The 23,611-nt window shown below is 37.6% G+C and overlaps 1 protein-coding gene across 1 annotated transcript in view; it reads left to right on the top strand.

Moving 5' to 3' along the window:
* The window catches only part of Dnah11 (dynein axonemal heavy chain 11), a 292,006-nt gene that overhangs the window by 213,692 nt on the left and 54,703 nt on the right, over positions 1-23,611 (top strand). The window contains exons 63-66 of the mRNA XM_048339712.1: positions 1,855-1,989; positions 5,431-5,601; positions 11,023-11,258; positions 13,368-13,490. Coding sequence (XP_048195669.1) covers positions 1,855-1,989; positions 5,431-5,601; positions 11,023-11,258; positions 13,368-13,490 — 665 coding nt within the window. The remainder of the gene's footprint in view (positions 1-1,854; positions 1,990-5,430; positions 5,602-11,022; positions 11,259-13,367; positions 13,491-23,611) is intronic.

Here is a 23,611-nt window from a genome sequence, read left to right as displayed (position 1 = left end):
CCCTCATAGTGTTCCAACAGGCAGAACAGAAGTTTGAAAGAGAAACATGGCTCAGGAACAGAGGTTGGGGATGGCTGATATGTAGATGATGTAGGTAGAGAGATTATCCAGTGAGTGTGTGAAAAGCAGTAGGGGCTGGGGTAATCTCAGGCAATTGCAGTAGTCCACACACTAGTATTCAGAGGGAGCCCCATACAAGATTTCATATGGAACAAGGCCTGCTTATATCTTAGATATCTGCTTATCAATTTGGCAAAAATGGAGTAGGCTTCTTCTAATAAAGAGTCACTCCAGGGGCTGGGGATATAGCCTAGTGGCAAGAGTGCCTGCCTCGGATACATGAGGCCCTAGGTTCGATTCCCCAGCACCACATATACAGAAAATGGCCAGAAGCGGCGCTGTGGCTCAAGTGGCAGAGTGCTAGCCTTGAGCGGGAAGAAGCCAGGGACAGTGCTCAGGCCCTGAGTCCAAGGCCCAGGACTGGCCAAAAAAAAAAAAGAGTCACTCCAAGCATTGAAACAGTGGAGTGGCATCAACTTTTCAGAGCAGAGCCCAAGGCCCTGACTCTTTGAATATTACCAGAAAGGGATTAAGCTGTGTCATCATTGTATTATACAATAATTTACAAAGTACTTTAATAACTCTTGAGGTAAGATGATAAGTACTCCCAACAGATTTCTCCTTATGGCATGGATAGTTTGAACATGTCTCATAGTAATTCATCCTTACCTTTTAGGCTACTTGTGCCATTAGTCCTTCCTGATCATCACTCCTCAACCAGGAGACATGACAACATGACCACAATCTCCTACTGTCCAGTCAATCATACTCCTAACACCACATCTGTGGTTCAATAAAACCTAGGAACTGGTGGGGAAAGTTTAGGGTAAACATAACTAACTTCATAAAAGAAAAAAGACCTCTAAGCAGTAGTCAAAACTGTCACTGTTAATTTGACCTTCGGGGAAATATTCTTGTCTACTAATGGCTTCATGTAAATACCAGAGTATTTTCATGTTCAAAGAAAAAGTGATGAGGACGTTGCAGAAGTCAAGACATTTTTGGCTATACATAATGAAAGGCCTTTCAGTATACCTGTAGCCAAAGAAGGGTAACTTGATGGTGGATGGCACCGACTACTCATCCGGAGAGTAGAGTTTCTCATCCAGATTTTATAACAGGACTGCTGATGTCTCATCCTGCTTCTCTTTGTATGAGCCTTTTCTGTGCCCTTGGCAGAACGTGGTCTCCCTCTAACTAGAGCCTCCATCCCTCATCCTCATCCTCCCTCGTCCTCATCCTCTCAATATAACAATAGGTGAATCTCCATCCCAAATTCCCTGAAGAAATTGCCATGTTGGCTTGGATTGCTGAGGTCTGAAGTGCCTCAAAAATGGAGACCTTTCTTCATTGCCTCAGTTTGGGTCCAAGTGAAGGAAGAACCTAGAGTTGTAACACGGGTTACCCCTGGCATTAGTGAGCTGGTGTTGGAGTATGAGGCTCAGGCACAAGAGCAGAAGGGCCCATACACCCATGATATCTTTGAGTCTTCAGAACATACCCCCTCACTTCAGTCCCAGGGGAGAACATCAGCAAGAAAATCACATGCTGAGCTAAGCTGCCACCTAGCCATGGTGGCCTCAGTGGGTTTGTCTCCACTGTCTTCTTCTTCTTCCCCTACATACATACGTGTGTGTGTGTGTGTGTGTGTGTGTGTGTGTGTGTGTATCAAGGGCAAAGGAGAACAGGAGGTTTGCTCCATTTTCCTTAAGCTAACAGATGTTTTACAATGACTGTAGTATTTCTGCTTTAATTAGAAATGACTCTAAAGGGTTCATTTCAACTCTTATTCAGGATCTGGATCAAAACCTGAGCAGACTCACAGTGTCATTTGAAAAAGCAACAGCTGAAAAAGTCCGGTGCCAAGAGGAGGTGAACCAAACCAATAAAACCATTGAACTAGCCAACAGACTTGTCAAGGAACTGGAGGTAAGCAGATCTTTTCCTCTAGAACTTCCACAGACATAGCCAGACAAGCTTGTTCAGGCTTTATTATCATTCATTCTGAAAAGTGACTAAATAAAAATGCAATCAACAGTCTAATGCCAGGTGCCCGGGGCTCAGCCTGTAGTTCTAGCTACTCAGGAAGCTAAGATCTGAGGATAGTAATTTGAAGCTAGCCCCCTACAGAAAAGTCCTGGAGACTCCATAACCACAATAATTATCAAAAAGCTAGGCTACAGGCATGGTTCAAGTGGTAGAGCACCAGCCAAGAGCAAATATGAGGCCCTGACAAAGGACCATATCACGTGTGGTAGGTTGTCTACTTACTTTTCTTCCTCCTTCCTTCAAAGCTCTGTCTAAATTAAATTCCCATTACCACAAATCAGTCTCTTAGCTCCATAGATGAGTGAACTTACCCTGTCATTCTGCACACAGGTATACACACATGTATGTAGCACACACATACCTAAGACCTTCTCAAGAACAAGAACTTCATCTGCTTTGTGCATCTTGACATTAGTAGATATTGGACAGATGGATAGATGGATGGATGGATGGATGAGGTTTTGGAGCCTCCTGTGTATTAAAAATAATTTGGAAACCCTTTGAAAACTCATTTTTTAGTTGAGCTAAGAAACTTCACCACTGTTAGTATTTAAATCTACCCCCACTTACCACAGTGAGATGTAAGTAGTTTAAGTGTTTACTATATTTGTGAGGTACCTGAGAAAAGGTCATATAACTAGACTGTTTAAGAAATAGAATGCCTGTTAGAATGTTACAAAAATCTAAAGTTTTATTGAGACAGAAGCAGACTTTACCATTTCCTCTAATATACACCACGATTCCCAAGGGCTTCACTTAACTCCTGCAGATTTGCACAATGAAAGGGGGGGAATACCCTTGTATGTTGTTAACTAGAAAAAAAATATTTTTGAAGGATTAATTGAAGGTGTCAGATCTTTTCCTTCAAGGATAAATTCTTTCTGACTAGAACAGGAGACAGTTAACTTCTGAAAAGCATCAAGACTGATGATTTTGTCTATATAGCATTGACCTGGAAGCTGAGCCATTCAGACTAATAAATCAGGCAATTTATATTTAATCATTAACTAACTCCTGAGCTGAACAGCTGTTCAAAATTAGAAATGGGTCACCCCAGCCAGGATGACATTACAGGCAATCTATAATGCATTAGAATAAAATTATAGTGATTTTTAACTGTCTAAAAATTTATTACAGGACATGTTCCAACTCTTAAACCCTTGTTAGCCAGTGTCAGTAATGATTTATGTTGTGTGGGTGGTATCATGAAATTATTGACGATTTCAATAGCCAATAAGTCTATGTTTAGTAAATCTTCAAATTTCAAAGCTATTTTGTAGAATGAGGTGGGTACCCTTTATTGTTTATCATTTACAAACAAACAACAAAGGTGGAAGATAGGCAAATGAGAGATTTTGCTTGGAAATTAATGGATATATTATCTGCGACTCAGGAAGGGGGTCATACATTCTAAGAAAGTGAAGCAGAGAGCTAGAGTTCCTCAAAGATTGATTATGTTGCTAACTTGAGCTGATCTTTAACAAAGAAAGCAAGGAGAAATGTCTCATGCTGATTTTATGATCTCAGTGTCCAGGATATTGTGATGGTTCACAAGCAGCCAACATTCTAATCTAGCGTGATACATCACTGATGTTTTCTGTGGCCTTTTAAAAAATTTTTCATGAGGAAAGAAAAATCCTGCAAGGCTCTCCTCTTATCCTACCAAATTACTGGTTTTTTAAGGCCCTACTAACTTTCACAATCTTAAAATGTAGTATTAGGGGATGGGAATGTGGCTTAGCAGTAGAGTGCTTGCTTAGCATGCATGAAGCCCTGGGTTTGATTCCTCAGCACCACATAAACAGAAAAGAGCTAGAAGTGGTACTGTGGCTCAAGTGATAGAGTGCTAATCTGGAGCAAAAGGAAGCCAGGGACAGCACTCAGGCCCTGAGTTCAAGCCCCAGGACTTGGAAAAGAAAAAAAAAAGGCAGTATTACTTTTTAGCATGCCTTGAAATAATTAGTAGACGTCATACAGTTCAGTCAATCCATACATATGTATTATAGTTTTATTCAAATCCAGTCTAAGGGTTCTGTATACTTAACCTGTAAATCAGATTTTGAATGACTATCCCATTAGATATGAAAACTTTGACAGGCATTGAATGTGCTGTCTTCAAGGCTAGTCTAGTCCTGATTTTTATCTTTTTACACAGCTCATAGCTTCTTCCACTGATTTAATGACTATATAAGAAAAATAAAATGAAGGTGTAAGATATCACAAGAAATGTATTCACTTTTTTATTATGTAACTGTACCCACTTTGCACAACACCTTATCAATAAAATTTAATTTAAAAAAAGATATATAGCATTCATAAACTGCTTTGTTGACTGGAACTCCTTTGTACAACTACTTAAACATAATAAAAATAAAACACATTGTATGAAAAAAAAATAGCCTCAGTCCATTCACTACCAGCATGATTATTTAATAGATTTGGGACAGATGATTCTCAGGTTTTACATTTCAATTAATTAACATGTGTGATGTTTGTCAATTTCCTTTGCCTGTAATCAGCCCATGGCCAATATGTGAAGAAAAATAACAATAACCTAGGGCAAACTAATGCCATTGTGGAAAAGGGTACAGCATGGAGAACAGCCAGGCTGACATAACAAATCCCAGTAGCTGAAGGCTAAGCAGGCTTGTGCCTATCGTCCCAGCTACTTGAGAGGCAGGGGTTAAAAGAATCACAGTCAGATGTTGACTTGGACAAAACAGTCACCATGATCCTATGCGAAAAGAAATTAGGGTAAAAGGGCATATCTTAAACAGCAGAGCACCTGCCTACCAAGCACAAGTCTCTGTGTTCAAACTCCAGTACTTCCAAAAAATAACAGTAGCCAATGTGGTATCCACCCCTGTAATCTAAGAACTAGGGAGGCTAAGGGAAGACAATGGTGAGTTGGAGGCCAGCCTAGAGTACAGAACACGACCACACATAATACACACACATGCATACATGCAGAACCACCACTCATTCTTGGCTAAAGCAGTTGGCCCTTTGTTCCCAGAGGGACAGAAGCGATAGATCTGCTTTCAAGTAAGGCCCTATCATGATTAAAGTTAGGGTACCCCCCTAAACGGGAATGTCAAAGAACTACTGCCATATCATACCAAACTCTACTGAGATGACTGGGAGAACTACTTAGTGATAGTGGGTTTGAACCTATGGTAGCCGAAAGCAGTCATACCAGTCAGGTTCCTTCTGGTCTTCCAGAAGGCCGCAGCCTGACTCTTTACTGTAAGGGAATGGCACTGAACCTTTGTGGAACAGATGTTTGCTCTGTAATCACATGTGGGTAATTTTGTCATGCAGTCAGAGAAGATTCGCTGGGGTCAGTCTATCAAGTCCTTTGAAACTCAAGAGAAGATGCTCTGTGGAGATGTTCTCCTTACAGCTGCATTTGTGTCGTACGTTGGGCCCTTCACAAAGCAGTATCGCCAGGAACTGGTAGATTTCAAGTGGATCCCGTTTCTTCAACAGACGGTAGGTTCAGTTTCTTGCCTTGTCAGTGTGTGGAAGCAACAACAGTGAAATGCCAAGAGCAACACCACAAATACGCCGGGCATCTTCATGTGTTTCATGTAGTTGCTATTTTTTCTTATGTTAACAATGATTTCAAGAGGCAGATTAAAAAATAATCACATAGACTTGTAGTTGGAAGGTACAAAGACAACAGGTAATAATAATGGTTACAAAGGTAACAGAAATTAATTTGAATTATTGCTATTCGATAGCACAAGACTTTGCTCTCATATTAATCTGGTGGTTTATTTGTAGAGGATTTTTCCAAAACTATTTTCAGATTAAATGTGTAGCCTTTGTGTATAGATATAAGATTAGCTTGTTCTAAATTGGAAAACTCAAACCCATAAGCAAAGTGAAAGCAAAGATTTGGAGTCTTTGAAACCATCTAGTTTAAGATCCTCCTTGAGCAACTGAGTTTTAATAGTTCCAGTCATAAGCAATAGGAGATCAGACCAGCTAATGTTAGGTCTGTTGTTATCTGTATGACATTGACATTCTGATTGGAGGAAATAAGTTCCAGCCTTTCTTTCTCATGTTTATCATGTGAATACTTAAAGATATTCTGCATCTCATATATGATGTTCCACATTTGGAAATTAGGGCTCAATTTTCACAATGGCTAATTTCATAACATACGTACATGTCCATGGAATGTTTGCTAATGAAATAAGTTTAAATGCTTTAGGGGAAAAACCATTACTAATGGTGTCTCATAATTATTTCATAAGAAATCATATTGTAACTAAATTAAAGTGTATGCAAAGCTGGGCACTGGTAGCTCTTGTTTGTAATCCTTAGCTATTCAGGAGGCTGAGATATGAGGATCATAGTTCAATGCCAGCTAGGGCAGGAAAGTCTATGAGACTCTTGCCTTCAATTAACCACCCGACAACCAAAAGTGGAGCTTTGGCTCAAAGTGGTAGAGCACTAGCCTTGAGTGAAAGAGCTCAGGGACAGCGCCAGGCCTTGAGTTCAAGCCCAACAACTAATATACCCACAAAAATAATGTATATATGGTTCTAAACCTCTGTGAGGGGCTAGGGAGAGGTCCAAAGGCTTGATCTTAGGGCTTGGCTGCTGTCCCTAAGCTGCTTTTGCTCAAAGCTACTGCTATACCACTTGAGACATAGTTGTACTTCTGGCTTTTTGGATAGTTAATTGGAGATAACAGTCTCATGGGATTTCATGCCCAGGCTGGCTTTGAACTGTGATCCTCAGATCTCAACCTCCTCAGTAGCTAGGATTATAACTGTGAACCACTGGCACCCAGCCCTAAACTTAACTCTTATTAGGATTCTTATTCTTATTCTTATTAAGAGTTCTTCCTTCTTACATTAAAGCTATTCTAGTAGCTATTTTCAAATATTTGATTGATTTAGTGTTTTAAATCTAAAATCATATTTTATGTTTTGTTTTGTACCAGTTCTGGGACTTGAACTCGAGGCCTAAGCACTATCTTTTAGCTTTGTTACTTAAGGCTGATGTACCACCACTTGAGCCACAACTCTACTTTCAGCTTTTTGTTGGTTAATTGGAAATAAGAGTCTCATGGATTTTTCTGATGACTTCAAACCTTGATCCTCAGATCTCAGTTTACTGGGTAGCTAGGATCGCAGAACAGGCATGAGCTACCAACACCTTGCTTATTTTGTGTTTTTAAATGATGAATATATATTAATGTGAAAGGATAAGGAATGCTACTGGATTTGTCCAATTTTTATTGCATTGTGAGATTCTAAAGTGTTGATTATTAAGGAAATTCACTTCTAACTTCATATTGTCAGCTTGTTAAAATTCTCACTTTGAAGAAAAGTTTGAAGTCATTTTACTTTGTTGGTGGTGGGGTTTTTTAACTAGAAATGTAGGGTTTTTTTTAATTGGTCTTTAATTGCTGGTATGACATGTGTTATACATGTATTTCTTCAAAGCTGCACATGAACTGATTTGTGTTTTCCTACTTACCATAAAAAATAACCTAGATTTTATGAAAATGTTATTTTGCTTGGAACAGATCATAAAATTAAAAATGATTTTTAAAAAAGAAGTGAGTCATAGCTGTAGGAACTTGTAGTTGGGTGGCTGTGGGAAGATGCTTAACAATGCTAATTGATACCCAGAGTGTCACACATTCTAAGCATGTGGCCAGAGCAAAATGGCAATTTTCTGATAATATATGCTAAATGTGTATTCAATTTAACCATGGGCTTCTGTTTTTACCATGGCCATGACTCTAGAAAACCCTTTGTCCTCAGAGACCTCTTTCCTTTTCAATAGACAACTACTAGTCAAATTGAGTAAGACCCTAAAACATAGCTTGCCTGTTTCTCCCACACCTCTAGTATTGCTGAACTAATGGAAGAAAATTACTTCCAATTGTAGATGTGAAATACCCCCAGCAGATGATTTTCTCTAACTAAGATGCCTGGCAGAAAGTGCTGCACAAACCATAACAAGTGCTGGTCCTTGTGAGATATGGGTTTCCCATTGCAGAGTTGCTTCTTTGCTGCTATTTCCAGATTGATTTGGGGTGACGTGGGAAGGAGGCATCCCATCCCAGTGAATGTGTAGTAAGTTGGCAGAGCTGAAGGTGCTGAAAAGTTTCCTAGTTTTGACTCATAAAAAGCCAACTGCTATTGTTTTCTTCCCAATAGATAATAGGGTGTGTTTTTTTGGAAGCCATCTTTGATGTGTGTTTGCTTTGTCCATAGGGTGTCCTACAGGTTCTAATTGTTTATAAACCACTTAGCAAATGACTGTGATCTGTGTGATTTATAAATCCGTAAACTAAGCATGTCATTTATTGATGACCTGTGGACATATTGAAGGTGACCTTGAAAGGAACTCTATTGGAAAACTCTTTAAGAGCCAACTATCTTTAATGTGTTCTCAGAAATACATAGATTCTAAATTATATACTGGGAGCTAGTTAAAAAAGAGATGGGGATTTATTGTTTATTAGATAAAGTTTCCATATGGGAAAATGGAAAGTTCTGGAGAGGGAAGGTGGTGATGATTGCACATTATGAGTGTATTTAATGGTATTGAACTATACACTTAAGAAGATCACCGTGACAGATTTTATCCTGTATAACTTACCACAGTAGAAAGAATCTATGAATAAAAAGGATGTAGAGTAATAGCCTAGGAGTCTTAAGGCTGTTAGAGTATTCCACATGAAAAAGATGAGAGAAGTACATGAAATTTTAGGCTATGGAACTGAAGATGTGGAGAGCTGGTCTTGAGAGAAAAAGCCAAGTGAGAGTACAAGACCTTGAGTTTAAGCCCCAGTGCCAGCACATACACAAAAAAGAAATAACTTGATATTATTATGAGGTCTAGAACATTATTACATATAATAGTATAAATAAAATAGCCTGAAATTTGTTCTAAAACTTTATTTTAAAATACTCCTAACATTGATGCTATTTTTTAGTATCAGTTACTAAATTTTATTCATGTTGAAATGGGCTTTATTTCCTAAGTTAGGTTCCACTGACCTGACAAAAGAAGGGTAGAGGTAGGTCATTTGTCTCTGATCCCCAATGCTCTACTCAAGTATTCAGGCAATTCAGGCTATTGAATTTGGGGAGATATCCTTTTAGCTTTAGAAGTCAAAGATATCCAAAGCTTCCAGTTATTTCAAGGTGTATTAAATAGAATTTGAAAATAAAAACCACTTATTCTTTGCTAACAAGAGGACACTTCTAAAAAATAAATGGCTTGTGTTGTTAAGGACAGTATATAAAAGCAGGTATCAGGGCTTGTTCATATAATTAGGAAACAGGTTTTCATTAGTTTGTCCATTTGTTTTTGGCATTTGGGAAATTGATCCCCAAATGTGTGTTTTCTTTAAAAGTCTATGTTTGTAAATAACCTTGCTCTTTAAGTTTATTTCTCTCCCATTTCTTGTTCTCTTTCTCCTGCATTTTTTTCTCTTTCATTATACATGTATTCTTCCTTCTTCCCCTCTACTTATCTATCTGTCTGTCTGTCTGTCTGCCTGCCTGGTACCTGCTAGCAAAGTGCTCTGCCTCTATGCCACACCTTGAGCCCTGATGGAGTTTTAAGATAGCTTCATAATGCTGGGTGCTGGTGTCTGACATTGGTAATCCTAGCTACTCAAGATGCTGAAATCCAATGATCTCAGTTCAAAGCCAGCCTGAGTAGAAAAGTCCATGTGACTCTTCAATTAGCAAAAATCTGGAAGTGAATGTATGGCTCATCTGGTAGAACACCAGCCCTGAGTGAAAAAGCTAAGTAATATTGACCTAGCTCTGAGTTCAAGCCCCTTCAGTACTGGTACCAAAATAAAAATGAAAAGCTTTGCCAGTAGAATATTGTTCTACTTAGTATTGATGTAGTCTTGTGTCCCAGCCTTGCTTTACCTTTCAGATAAAGCTGTGTGGCCAAAAAAGAATCTCCTACTGCGGCTACAGACTCCTATCCACCACTGGCCAGCCCTCTGTTGCCCTCTCTCAGATCCATGAGCTCCTCTAAACCACAGAGCTAGCTATTTATTCATCTTGATGATTTGGGCCTCTCTGACTGCATTTGCCCAGGCATTCAATAATCATTAGAGGACTGAGGACCAAGGGAGTCAACGAATAAATCCTTTGATAAATTCCTTCTGATAAACTTGTGTGTGTTTTTTTTGAAAGTCTATGTTTGTAAAGAATCTTTATTTCTCTTCCATTTCTTGTTCTCTTTCTCCTGCATTTTTTTCCTCTTTCCTCTTCCTTCTTCCCCTCTACTTGTCTATCTGTCTGTCTGCCTGCCTGCTTGCCTGCCTATCTGTTTGCCTGTCTGCCTGTCTGTCTACCTGTCTGCCAAAAACTCACGTTGCAATGCAGTCAAAGCCCAGGTGATTCCCTCTGAGAACAAAGGTCATGTTCTAAGTTCCTCAGCATAACTGAGAACCTAGTAAGGTTCCTGCAGATTGCATAGGTTTCATTACCCCACCTCAAGAAAACCATCCCTGTAGTGTTGGAAACAGAACATGCCTAAGCAACTTACTACATTTAGCATTGTTATGTAGAGTGATTGCTCTACCAGAAAAAAGTATCTGGGTCCTTGCCATTTTCCCAAGGACCTAAATTCCCTCTCACTTTGTTAAAATAACTAGAGATGTGTAGGACAAAGTCCCTTTCAGGTACAGACAAATTGATGGAGTTCATACACCAGATAGTGAATGCCACAGATGACATGATTCTAAACACTGGGTCAGATGGAAGTTGTACTTAACTTCTGAGAATCTGCAGGTATTTGGCATGCATTCTCCTAGAATCACTTCCTCTTGGCTTTGGTCTCATTTTCTTTTCTACCTTGCTGCATCTTCTTTCCCAGTTTATTTCATTCACCTTTTCAACTTTGATTTTGAAGGTGGCCATCCCAATCACAGAAGGCCTGGACTCGATTGCCATGTTGACCGATGACGCTACCATTGCTGCCTGGAATAACGCAGGGCTGCCCAGTGACAGAATGTCCACAGAAAATGCTGCCATCCTAACCCACTGCAAGCGCTGGCCCCTGATGATAGATCCTCAGCAACAGGGAATTAAGTGGATCAAGAATAAATATGGAACTGACCTGAAAGTCACTCATTTAGGACAGAAAGGGTATGTGAATTCCAAAAGGATTGGTTTGGTGTTAGGCTGTTAGGAAGTGGGTCTGATTTCTATAGTCTTGGCATTTGTTAGAGCTCTTTACCCCTTGGAAATTTGACTGTTTGGTGATATTTATGTACTTGCTAGCTCAGGTATCATACACTGTCTCAGTGTGTGATGAAAAGGCATTTCATGTTAGGCAACATCCAATGGGTGAAAAAATTCATACTGAAGATTTGCACAAACATATCTAAGAGGAAAGAGAGGTATATTTTCTAATGATAAGAGTGGAAATAGAGTACATTCCTTATCTAAAGTATTTGATAAAGTATTTTTGGTAAATGGTAACCTAAGTGGCTAACTGTATCTTCATTAAAGCTCACATTTCTGGCCTTGAATATATTCTGTGCCTATTGTAAAACCTCAGTATGGCTACATATCCCAACCCTGAATGCCTGACCTCATAGTCAAGTTTCATGCATCACTTTTTTTAAACTTCATTTATCTTTATTGTAAAGATGATGTACAGAGGGGTTGCCATAATATAAGTCCACTAAATGTGTATATTTCCTTTTGAACAATGTCACCCCTCCCTCTTTTTCTCCCAATTTTTCCCTCCTAATCACCTTGCCCCACAAGTTGTATAGTTCACATTCAATATAGTGTCTGGGGAGTACCACTGCTGCATTTGTTCACCATTTATCCCACCATTTATCTGCTCACCCTTACCCTCGCCAAATCAAATATACTTATATACAAGACAAAAAAAGGTACACAAATCAAAAACAGCCATGGGGAGAGAAAAAAAAAGAAAACAAAAGGCAAAATAACAAAAAAAATTCCTCTTGTTTCCATTTCTTGAGTTTATTTCAATAAACATCGCTTGGAAAACATTATCTTAAGTAAGCCAGACCCAAGGAAACATAGATTTCATGGTTTCCTTCATTTGTAGTCATTAGAATATGCCTATAAATCTACAATTAAACACAATGGAAGGTAAAAGTTAAACAGGGCTATAAACATTCACACAGTAAGACCAAAGGAAGACATTCTTAGGAAAGGGTCACAAAGGCTCAATAGCTCTGTGTATATGATCATCACTTTTGAGAACTGAGTCTACTCAGACTCTGTCACTGGATCCTCTGAGGAGTAAAAAGCTGTCCTATGCATAGTTGGGATCCATTTCATGCTGAGTAAACTAATTCTTGGGCCTACTTATATTTTTCTTGACTCCATCTCCTTTTCACACATAAAGCAAAATAAGGAGAGACTCCTTTTGGGGAGTAAGAATGAAATAAAATGATAATTCATGATTTCTTGTGTCCAATCTTAAAGACTGAGGAGTAAAAGACTGATAAATTACACAAAGCATTTAATTTGAAATGTAACTGAAAATACAGAGCACTTGCCTAAAAAAGAACAAGGAAGCCAGGTGCTGGTGGTTGATACCATAGAATACTAGCTACTTAAGAGGATGAGATATAAAAATTGCAGTTCGAAGCCAGCCCAGGCAGTAAAGTTTGTGAGACTTTTATCTCCAGCTAAATCACAGAAAAGGCTGGAAGTGGTGATGTGGCTCAAGTAGTAGAGTGCTAGCTTTGAGCAAAAGGAGCTCAGGGGACAGTGCTCAGGCCCTGAGTTCAAACCTCAGGATCAGGAAAAAAAAATAGAACAAGGGTATGACTTCAATCGCAAGCATTGCAAATAATAATAAAAAACAACAGCAATAAAATAATCAACCAGTTATGTAGTGTATACTTCTAATCCCAGCACACAAGACACTGGCAGAAAGATGTATGTGCGGCCTTGAGCTGCACAGACTCTATCTCATAAAGGGAGTAGGGCACTGAATACATCTGAATTTATTATATTGAGCTATTTACACTATTTCAACCATTGATTATTACTAAAACCAGTTAACACTCAGAAAATATGACAGCAAAGTTGACTTAAAATCTGTTCTCTCGTTTCTGTTTAAATTGTTAGAGAAAAATCTGACTTCTCAAGGTTTCTCTGATTTAAAATATCCACATTAAACAAAATTGAATCCTATAAATAATTCTGAACTATTTTCTCATGCTTATTTACATTTTATTATCTCATTTCTCTCTGAATTCGAAGGTTCTTGAATGCCATTGAAACAGCTTTGGCCTTTGGTGATGTCACCTTAATTGAAAACCTTGAGGAAACAATAGATCCAGTACTTGATCCACTGCTTGGCAGGAACACAATTAAAAAAGGAAAGTAAGTGCTCTTGAGTTTTTATGCTATGTTTCATGGGAAGTGAGTTTGGTCTTCAGCATCTGGTTTGCAGTCTCATTATTGAGCCATTCCACTAAAACTGAGTTTTCATTCCATAGTACCTGTACTCTAAGACCCATATAACCTCAACATGAGCCAGCCTCAATATAACTTGTGACCCATGACCCAGACTCTCAGCCTATTTGAATTTTGGACTTAGATTTTATGTTGTTCTTTTCTTTTCTTTGTCATTGATCTGAGAATAGTTGCCTCTTGTTTTATTATATTAGTATGTCTCCAACTTCCCAAAGTACCTTGAGCATATTAGCCTTATTTGCATATCACATACTTATTTACTAAAATTTTAAAGGTAGATTTTAAATTGTTACTAGTTCTCTTTGTCAGCATCTTCCTAATGGAAGCATCTATAATCATATGCCAGTTCTGTTTTTTCTAACATACTTGAAATATGTATGAGTATTAAAAGAGAAAGAGAGGGGCTGGGGATATGGCCTAGTGGCAAGACCCAGCACCACATATACAGAAAATGGCCAGAAGTGGCGCTGTGGCTCAAGTGGCAGAGTGCTAGCCTTGAGCAAGAAGAAGCCAGGGACAGTGCTCAGGCCCTGAGTCCAAGCCCCAGGACTGGCCAAAAAAAAAAAAAAAAAAAGAGAGAGAGAGAAAGAGAAAGGGAGATTAGTACTAGACCCTGAAATGATCTCCAAGCTAGCATAGTGAATGCTCAAAAACAGGGACATACACCATGCCTCAGCCACTGTGAGTTCCATGTGATTGCCCAAATGGGCCATTCCCCGGAGACACTACATTTTCCAGAGCATTGTTCCAGGGTCATTGAAGCCATTTCCAAGGAGTTATCAAGTCGTTTTTCTATGAATGTGTGATCAGATGCAGTTCTTCCATGTTTCATCAAGGCTGGGCAGACTGGCACTCCAAATGTTGCCTAGGCCTCTTCAGTCAAGAAATCAACAATAATTGAACTTACTTCACTCAGTTTACTACTCTTGTTTTGTTTCTCTTTTTATTTTCTTGTTTTCAATCTCCTAGGTATAAGTTTAAAACTTCCCCAAACTCTTCTTCCTTAACACCCACTCTGCCTCCAGGTAACTCCTTTGTCGTCATTAGATTATGCCTGTCAACGTTAAGTGGAAATGTCCCACTTAAGGGTGACTTGTTTCTAAGTCTCTAACCAATTACTGTAGTATTATACGACTCCCAAGTAAATCCATTTAGAGTGACTGACAACTTATAATTGTTTAATAAACCAAAATTTACCCAGACCTACATTTAGAACAATCTAATAAGCTGCTTGACAAACCACATCTCTTCACACAAATATAATTGTAGCTGTGTCTGATGTGTTAAAAATATAGTGTAAAATCTTGAATGTCACTAACGTGAAATCCTTGTTATTAAGGCTCTGACTCTTTCATAAAGACCTAAAGGTTTTTGTCAGGGAAATATGTATTCTCTGAGCTTTAACTTCAACTTTTCAACAGCCCAATTTATGCGAAGAAATTTAATGATTATTATATTTATTTGTATATTCTGAAAATTCCCCAAACTGATCAATTTGAGCCATGAGTTTTTTCCTCTGTGTGGATTTAGTTAAGTATCTTGAATTTCTAAAAAGTCTCTGATTTTAGAAACAATATTTACAGTGAACATCCAGTCTTATCAAGTATCAGTTCAGAATAACTTACTACAAAGGATTATTCGGTGAATATGTACTCTTAGGTTAAATCTTACAGCCCTAATCATATCATTTCAGCATTTTCTTACAAACCCAGGAAATTTAAGATGTTCTGCAAGAACATAACAAATTCTTTTTGTTACATGAAGTTATTATTATGATAATCCTGGCTACTTGACCTCAGGTGTAGGAAACACTTGTTTGAGGTGAATTTAACACTATCTCTCTGGTTTCCTTTACCTGATTTCCTTTTCTGTGCAAAATATTTTAATATATTTACCCCAATACTGTCAATGCTAAAGGAGTCCTGATGTATCTTGTCAGTCATTAACCAAACATCCCAGGGCTGCTGTGTGTCATACACTAAGCAGGATAAGGAACAGACACTGCACTCAAGGAACACTTCACTATAGTTCCTTGTTAGCGTCATAAACAGCAAGGGATTGTGATACGAGTGTATAGGAGAAAGAATTGTCATCTTCACAGTGGAGACTTGAAAAAAACTGTATGGAAGCAATTACATTTGTTTGTGTTTATAGTTAACTAGAGTCTCAAAAGAGCAGTGGGCAGCTGTGAGGTAGGCAGGGAGGAGAAGAGAATGCTAAACACAGAGCCCTTACACCAAATAGCAACATGCACAAAACACCCCTGCAGGACTGGAGAACTGGGATTCAAATCCAGCTGAATGAGGAGGAGTATGCAGGGTAGAAGGGATGAGACTGGAGCGGTAACCAGGACTTCTACGCCAACCCATAGTTGGCTTTTCCTCTAGATGGCTGATTCTTCTCCTGTCCCCACGCATGTTCATGGGCCAAATTTCTATCAGTTGTACTAGTTGACAAGAGCAATTGTTTTCATTAAAGAGCCACAGAATCCCCATACTTTCATTGAGAAACCTACGTAGGGAAGCTAGAGAAGATTCTTAAGCACAGAGAAGAAGGCCATCCCATTTGCGTTTGGGGAGAGTAACACTGTTAATAGTGGACAGTTTTGATAGAAGGAGCTTGGGCCCACAGCTAGCATCCACTTAGCCAGTGATTGCAGGTATGCAACTGATACATGATAGAGCCTATATGAAGACAGTGACAGGAAGATATAGGAGGACAAAGCATAAAAAGTTAATGTCATCAGATCATGGTTATTGATTAGATATTATTGGTAGGGAAAAGGGAAGGCTCAAGGGTAATCACCTAGTCTTCTACCAAGTAAATGCTGATGTGATTTATGGAAAAACATGAATAGTCTGGAAAGAGGTGATGATTTTCCTTGTTAGACAATGAAAGATGGAGGTATTTTTTAATACCCAATCCCCCAAAGAGTTTATACTTTGGAGTGTAATAGTAAGAAGGTAGAATATTTGCACCATCAGCTTTAAAGGTGAGGCTGAAAGCTTTTCTAAAATGTCTCTAAGTGGATTTTCTCATTGGTACTGCGTAAGTGTTGTACAGTCAGGGAAATGAGTTAAGAAACTTTTCAGCTAATTCTGGAATCCAAAGAGGTATCTGTATTCATACTGTGAGCCATCTCTTCCTGTGAGGAACCAGCCTTACCTCCTTGGTTTTTTTCTTCTACTATTTTTGAATGAAAATAAAAATGAGATACTTAATGTTCAAAACTATCTGAATTCATAAGTCTGAAGTATCTTGAATAAATTTTGATATAGAAGTGATTGTATAGGTTTTGTTTGAGATGATGTTAATTTAAGGCAAAAATAAATTTTTCCTGTTTATCTTGTTTTTAAAATGAGAACTTTAAGAAAAGTCATACATATATAAGTTGGTAGGGGATGTGGAAAAAATAAGACTAGCTCTGATAGAAATAGGGACTATGCACCAAATAAAAAAAATCAAGAGAAAATGCAAAAGAAAATTAATAGGGAAATGTTACTATGGTTTTATTTAGTGGCAATGCCCATTTACAATGTTTTAGCAGGATCAGAAAAAATGTTGGCTTTACCCTGGTCCCATCCCAAATGAATCCATGTTTGCAAGCTTCCCAATAGATCTCTCCTTTCTGGTCTTTAGCGCTGAACACTTTCCTAGATTTTCTGTCCTTGTTGAATGCTCTATAAAGTTAACTACAGGAGTTAAAGATCCATTTTCCTTCATGTCATAAAGATACGACAGTACTGAAAGGAAGAAAGGAGGGACAAATGTGTTCCCAAAGATTGTAAGCCTGTGGATTCTCCTAGAATTCCTTCATGGCATTCCTCGAAAACATGTGGACTATGCACTGTGATAGTCCTGCTCGAAACTCACGTCCCTGGGAAAGTTTTCAACTATTAACAGTGTTTTTGTTTATTTCAGGGGCCTTTTAAATAACCACTGTCTGTTTATTCTTCCTAATAATGAATGTCTGAGAAATGCTTGTGATAGATATCACATAGTCCAAAAGTTGAAGTTCATTAATAATTGGGATGTTTAGAATATGAGGTAATGAATACTAATTACTCCTTTCATATCTGACAGCTCCCTGAGGACCAATAGATCAGCCCAGACTTTAATTTGGTTCGAGTAATGGTTTCGTCAATAGTGCATTAAATCTGTGTTTGAGGAGATATACAGTTGAACCTGACCCACACAGTGGCTGCCTCTGTCATAAAATGGCCACAGGCCAATAACAGCTACATAATTACAAATAATTAAATTCACCAAACTCTAGACAATCCTAATTTTAAATAGAATATATCTTATATCCATCGACAGAAAACATATCATGGAAGATTTATCAACTTGCACTTTTTCCAAAACAATTACAGTAGCCTATATATTCAAGAAGTTGCTCATCTGAAAAGCATCTTTGTAAAATTATCTCTCTTCAGTCTTTCAAATCTCCCCCAAATATTATAGAAGTAATTTTTGAACTTTAATCTCAACTGGAGTGAATATAATGCATCATGAATTTTACTTGTTTCTCAGAATGTAAATATTCTGAAAGATGATTTCTACTTCATTGTGCATTTACCTCTCGTTTGGTTATTTCAGTAGTCTTCCTTAGTGCACCCTAAAAAGATACTTAAAGCTGGCTAGTAGAAATATTAGCCATTTGATATAAAATTTCATTTTTATAGAATTAATACAATAAAGGAGAGATGGCACTATAAAATACATGTTTTATAGTGACTAGGTTTCCTGAAAGTTGTGTAAAGATTAATAAGAATTGCTTTCAGTTAACAACCTTCCAGTTTATGAACTATTATTAGGTTGCTTTTCTTGGCATTGTGCCATTTGATTGTATCATGATTGACTGTAGATATCTGAATGGAGTCCATGGTGCACCTTAAGATAGACCATGCTCAATTATATCCCATAATGTGGTAGAATGGACACCCTTGACATAGAAACTTGATATCAAAGGAACCCCAGAAGTTTTCAGTCCTCTCATCATTCCTGTAGGTCAGATTCTTGAAGGTCATTTACCCTCTCATACCTGGAAGTCAGCATTCCAGTCTCTCCTTCTAAACTCAAAACTTTATAAACAGTTCCACTACCATCAGATGCAGTTCCCTATTTTCTTTAGTGAAGGGATATATAAGCTTTCTAATGGTGTCTTCAGAAATGTATAAAATGTAAATACTGATTTGGTTGGTCTTTAAGATGTGTTTAACTGTGAGGCTATTTAATAATGTGGATGTGATTTGTCATCCAGTATTAAGTTCTTAGTCATTGATTTTTGTGCTAAAAAATAATAGAAAAGAGGGAAACTGCAGCTTTCATTACAGACTCCTTGACTCCCTGTGGAGTTACCATAAACTCCTATTTTGCCTCTAGGTAGTGGGTTTCCAGCATTTCTCTCGGGCTTTAATTTGTTAAAGCTGAGCACATATGTAAAAAAAAAAAAAAAAAGAAAAAATAGATTATTTTAGGGGAGATGTAGGTGTAGAATTATTGCTTATGTCATTTCTTAAGCAGTTAATGCTATTAATGCTTAAAAGAAGGCTAGCATTGTTTGCACAAAAAGTTGGTGGTTCCCTCCCCCAAATAGTAATGAAATTACTTCTGTTGAGTAAACTTTTTATGTCATCTTATAATAAAAGCTGAAAAAACCCTTTGTTTCTATTTATAATAAAAAAATGCTTTTCTGTATGTACCCTTGATAACAGATTTTGAAGAAATCATGTAAGATGATAAAGCATTTGAATGGTACAGTAGATGTAAAAGAAATTCAGTTTAAAAGAACATTTGTTTTTACATTAAATGTTTATTTGAAATCAAATGATTTTGTACATAAAGCTCAATAATAAAAAAAACTTTATAAACAGAAAAACCTTCCAACAGCTTTTCTTTTTGTTTTTCTTATTTATTGTCAAAGTGATGTACAGAGAGGTTACAGTTTCATACATTAGGCCTTGGGTACATTTCTTGTACTGTTTGTTACCTCCTTCCAACAGCTTTTCTATTCCTAAATTCAATTCAGGTTTAAAAAACAACAACACAGTAACAGTGTCAGAGCTACTGCTTTCTCAACTTTACTATGGTCTTGGTAAGAATTGTTTGGCCTCATCTAAAAATAAATATCAAACCAGACCAAGGATAAAGTACCTTCAAATTCTTTCCTTTTCTTCAAAAACAAAAAGCAGGTCTTAACTGGACACTAGTAGCAAGTATGCCTAGCTAGATTGCAGTCCTTAGCCAGCATAGTTTACAAGACTCATGGTTAATTAACAACCAAAAAGGCAGAAATGGAAGTGTGACTCAAACAGTAGAGTTCCAGCTTTGAGCAGAAAAACTAAAGGACAGCATTTGGTCCCTGAGTTCAAACCCTAGTATTGTTACCAAAAGAGAGGGGCAGGGAGGGAGGGAAGGAGAGTAGGAAGGAGGGAAGGAAGAAAGAAGGGAAGGAAGGGAGGGAGGGTAGGAGGGAGGGAGGAAGGGAGGAAGGGAAGAAGGAAGGAAGGAAGGAAGGGAGGAAGGGAGGGAGGGAGGGAGGGAGGGAGGGAGGGAGGGAGGAAGGAAGGAAGGAAGGAAGGAAGGAAGGAAGGAAGGAAGGAAGGAAGGAAGGAAGGAAGGAAGGAAGGAAGGAAAGAAAAGGTTAATGGACTCAGAACTTCTTTGTGTTTGATATCATGCCATGGTATTTAAATGTACTGGAATGTATGTATGTGTTTGTATGTATGTGTGGAAAGGGAAAATGCCTGCTACAATTTTCTCTCTTAGCTCTATATTCTCTGTGCAGAGTTCTGAAACATCAACTTAAAACAGTTTTTAATCCTAATTGAAGTTTGCTTTTATCTTAGAAGGATATGTTGGTTATATTAACTGTATGAAGCAGTAAGACAATTAACTCATTTCCATTGAGGACCCCTTCCTTCCTTTCCCTGAACGTCTTGCCAGCTGTGCAGCTTTCAGCCAATCTTTCTTGACAAACCCCGTTTGACCAACTTGCACAGCCCTTCCTGCTGGGGTTGCTAAGTGACGGCTTCCCTCTTGCTGCTTGGCTCACCTGAGCTTTTTGGCTACATTCAACCATTGCTGTGGGAGCTCACAAGTCTAACCTAAAAGCTTTTAATTTTAAACAGCAGGACATGCTGTAAGGCTTTTAGATGTCCATTGAAAAGTTGATTTCTTCTCTGGAATGTGGTTCTCCTCCCCCCAGCTAGTGGGACTATATTATTTAGTTCCCTTAAAACCTACCTACTACCTCTGTACCTGATGAACTGGTGCTGAAGAGCCCCCACAGTGAGATCCCTTGTATTTCCAGAACATGTTAGCTACCTGAATTGTTTATATTAAGGTCAGAGTCTCTAATAGAATAATTGTACAGATCTTTAGATATCTCTCTAGATCTTAAATTTTACAAATCTTTTAAGAGTCCTATTGCCAACCATTCCTGGTAAAGAATTCCAAGTGTCCTAGTAAGACGCTGATCTCCTCCTGTGAGTCGGTCTTTATTGTAAATGGAGTATCTTGTCTTCCATGTTTGGCTTGGGGTGGCCATACAAATACTAATGGCCTTTGTTCTGGTACTCAGAGTAAATGGTTCTAATGACTTGAGAAATTCTCTTTAAGTTTTTATGATCCCAAACATGTTATTTTCAACAACAGTAACTGTACTCTCTGAAGAACATTTTTAGTAATAGTGAGAGAGCCTTCCTCAGTTTTCAGCTATGCATTCTAGAAGTCCAAATTAAACACATCTTTTCTTACCCAATACTTTTTGCCTATGTTTTGAATAAACTTTTGAAGTTTTTTTTACATTCTCAGTATAATTGATTTTTTAACAGAAATCTAGCATATAAAACTGAATTTTATAAATATTATATATGACATACTAGAAGGCAATCTAAATGATGAGTGCAATTTATACATATTTGATAAGCATCTTACAGACTGATTGTTACAGACTGATAGTTAAATATCAGTAAGGATTGGGAAAGATGGAGCAGGGCAGGTAAAGAGATTGACTAAAACATCTTGTAAAAATATGTAGAAAGGTCACAATAAAATTGTCCCCCTTTATAACTTAAAAAACCCTGAATTTCGTTTTTCTTCCTTCATTTTAAAGTTATCTTTTAGTTAGCTGTATGTAGGGGTTTCAGTTCAACATTTTATTTTTTGTATACAGTGAATCTTGATCAATGTCACCCCTTCAGCATTCACCATCATTTCTCCCATCCCCTCAAGTTAATTTGGTTCCATGATCACATATGAACATTGAGTATTATGACTGTATCCACCCATTCTATCCCTCTCCCTTCCTCCCCTGCTTCTGACAAAGCATATTTCAGTAACGACTGAATTGTAAAGGTTAATATGTACTTATAGATGACTGCCATTATTATAAAAATAATTCACTGTGCTAAATATTGTTTTCTATAGTTGAAAACCAGAAGCTTCGAACTTTGGTGTAAATTAAGTGACTTGTTTTTTATATTTTTAATTTATTAATATATTTATAGAATTTCGAGTTAATACTGAAGAATTCAATGTTAATCCATTTTTTTCTGAAGCCATAGGGAAATTTATATTGGAAATTTTCTAGACCTTACCAATTCTTGGAAGCATAACAAAGTATATATGATAAAGGTTAGTGCTGAACTAAACCACAGTTAGGGAGAATAGTGTGTTTCCTCCAATTGCACATATTCAAATAAAGAAAGATATCTAAAAAATATATAACTCAAATATAATTTTCTAGAATTTCCTATTTACTAAAATGCTAATGGCAGCCTACTAGTTAGATTCTAGACACTTCAATAATACCATTCCATAGAAAAATAGAGTCAAGGTTATATGGCTAGAACAATTGCTAAGAAAACCTTCAAAGTGATTGCCCATAGCAGAAATTTTCCATTATCTGCAAACCAAAAGACTTCCTCACAGAGGAATTTTTGTGAATACCTACATGTTCAGGTCTAATTTCATAAGTAGTTATAGGAAATACTTCAGATTCTTTCTTGATTTGGTGTCTTTCAGATAGTTTTGTGGTGTTTCAAGCACCTTCTTTTGAGTATTCATTACCATTATCCTTGTATCAGTCTTTTAGTCTAGTTTCTCCCACATTAACATTTAATGTTTTAAATTGTGTATTTTAATACTGAAATCTTGATGACAAACCTCTCTGGCAGTTCCTGGCCGTGTCTTCTTATGTCTTCTCATTGGATAGGCTCTCAGTTGTTTAATGCCGAGTCTGGGCAATTTTCTTTGGAGAGGTTGTCTTTTTCATAGCAATTCTCTAATAAGTTTGTTTCATTTCTGAGCAAGTCTGGCATTGTGGGTTTCCTCATCCTGTGATGCCTGTACTTTGTTTCCAGTATGTCCTTTGGTTGAAAGTGTGACTGGTTGTTGTTAAGTTGTTTGTCTGCTTCATCTGGAGTCGTTTACAAATGTTTAGGTATTGTTCTTTAGGGTCCATAGTTGGTCTTATATTTTGATGTTGACTCCTGTCTCCCTTCTATTTCACCATAATTTAAACACACACACACATACACATACACACACCTTCCTTTGATGGTTCATCAAGTTTCTCAATACATGTGAGTAAATACTCCATAAAAGATGTATGATTCCGGGGAAGGGAGGAATGAGGGACGAGGTAACAGTACAAGAAATGTATCCAATGCCTAATGCATGAAACTGTAACCTCTCTGTAATTCAGTTTGATAATAAAAATATATATATTAAAAAAAAGATGTTTGATTCCCTTAACTAACAAATTTTCAGGTAGTTGCTTCCTGTTTTCTTGCAGTTTTTCTTGATGGATTTGGATTTTTGTTTTCCAAATGTGTGTCTCTGCTGGTGCTTTGTGGGTGTCTTCCCTTTTAAGTTATCTTTAAATAGTTTTGGTAATTACTATATTTTGGATCAAACTTTATTTGGTTGCCTATATTTGGTGCCTATGGATGACATGTGGGTCAATCATGAAGTGTGTCCTTAGAATTCACACACTCACCTGAGTTTACCAGTTGATCACC

Source organism: Perognathus longimembris, chromosome 2 (genome assembly GCF_023159225.1).
Source record: "Perognathus longimembris pacificus isolate PPM17 chromosome 2, ASM2315922v1, whole genome shotgun sequence".
In the NCBI taxonomy this organism is placed as follows: domain Eukaryota; kingdom Metazoa; phylum Chordata; class Mammalia; order Rodentia; family Heteromyidae; genus Perognathus; species Perognathus longimembris.
Note: the sequence above shows the minus strand (reverse complement) of the source record. Positions and strands in the feature narration are given on the sequence as shown.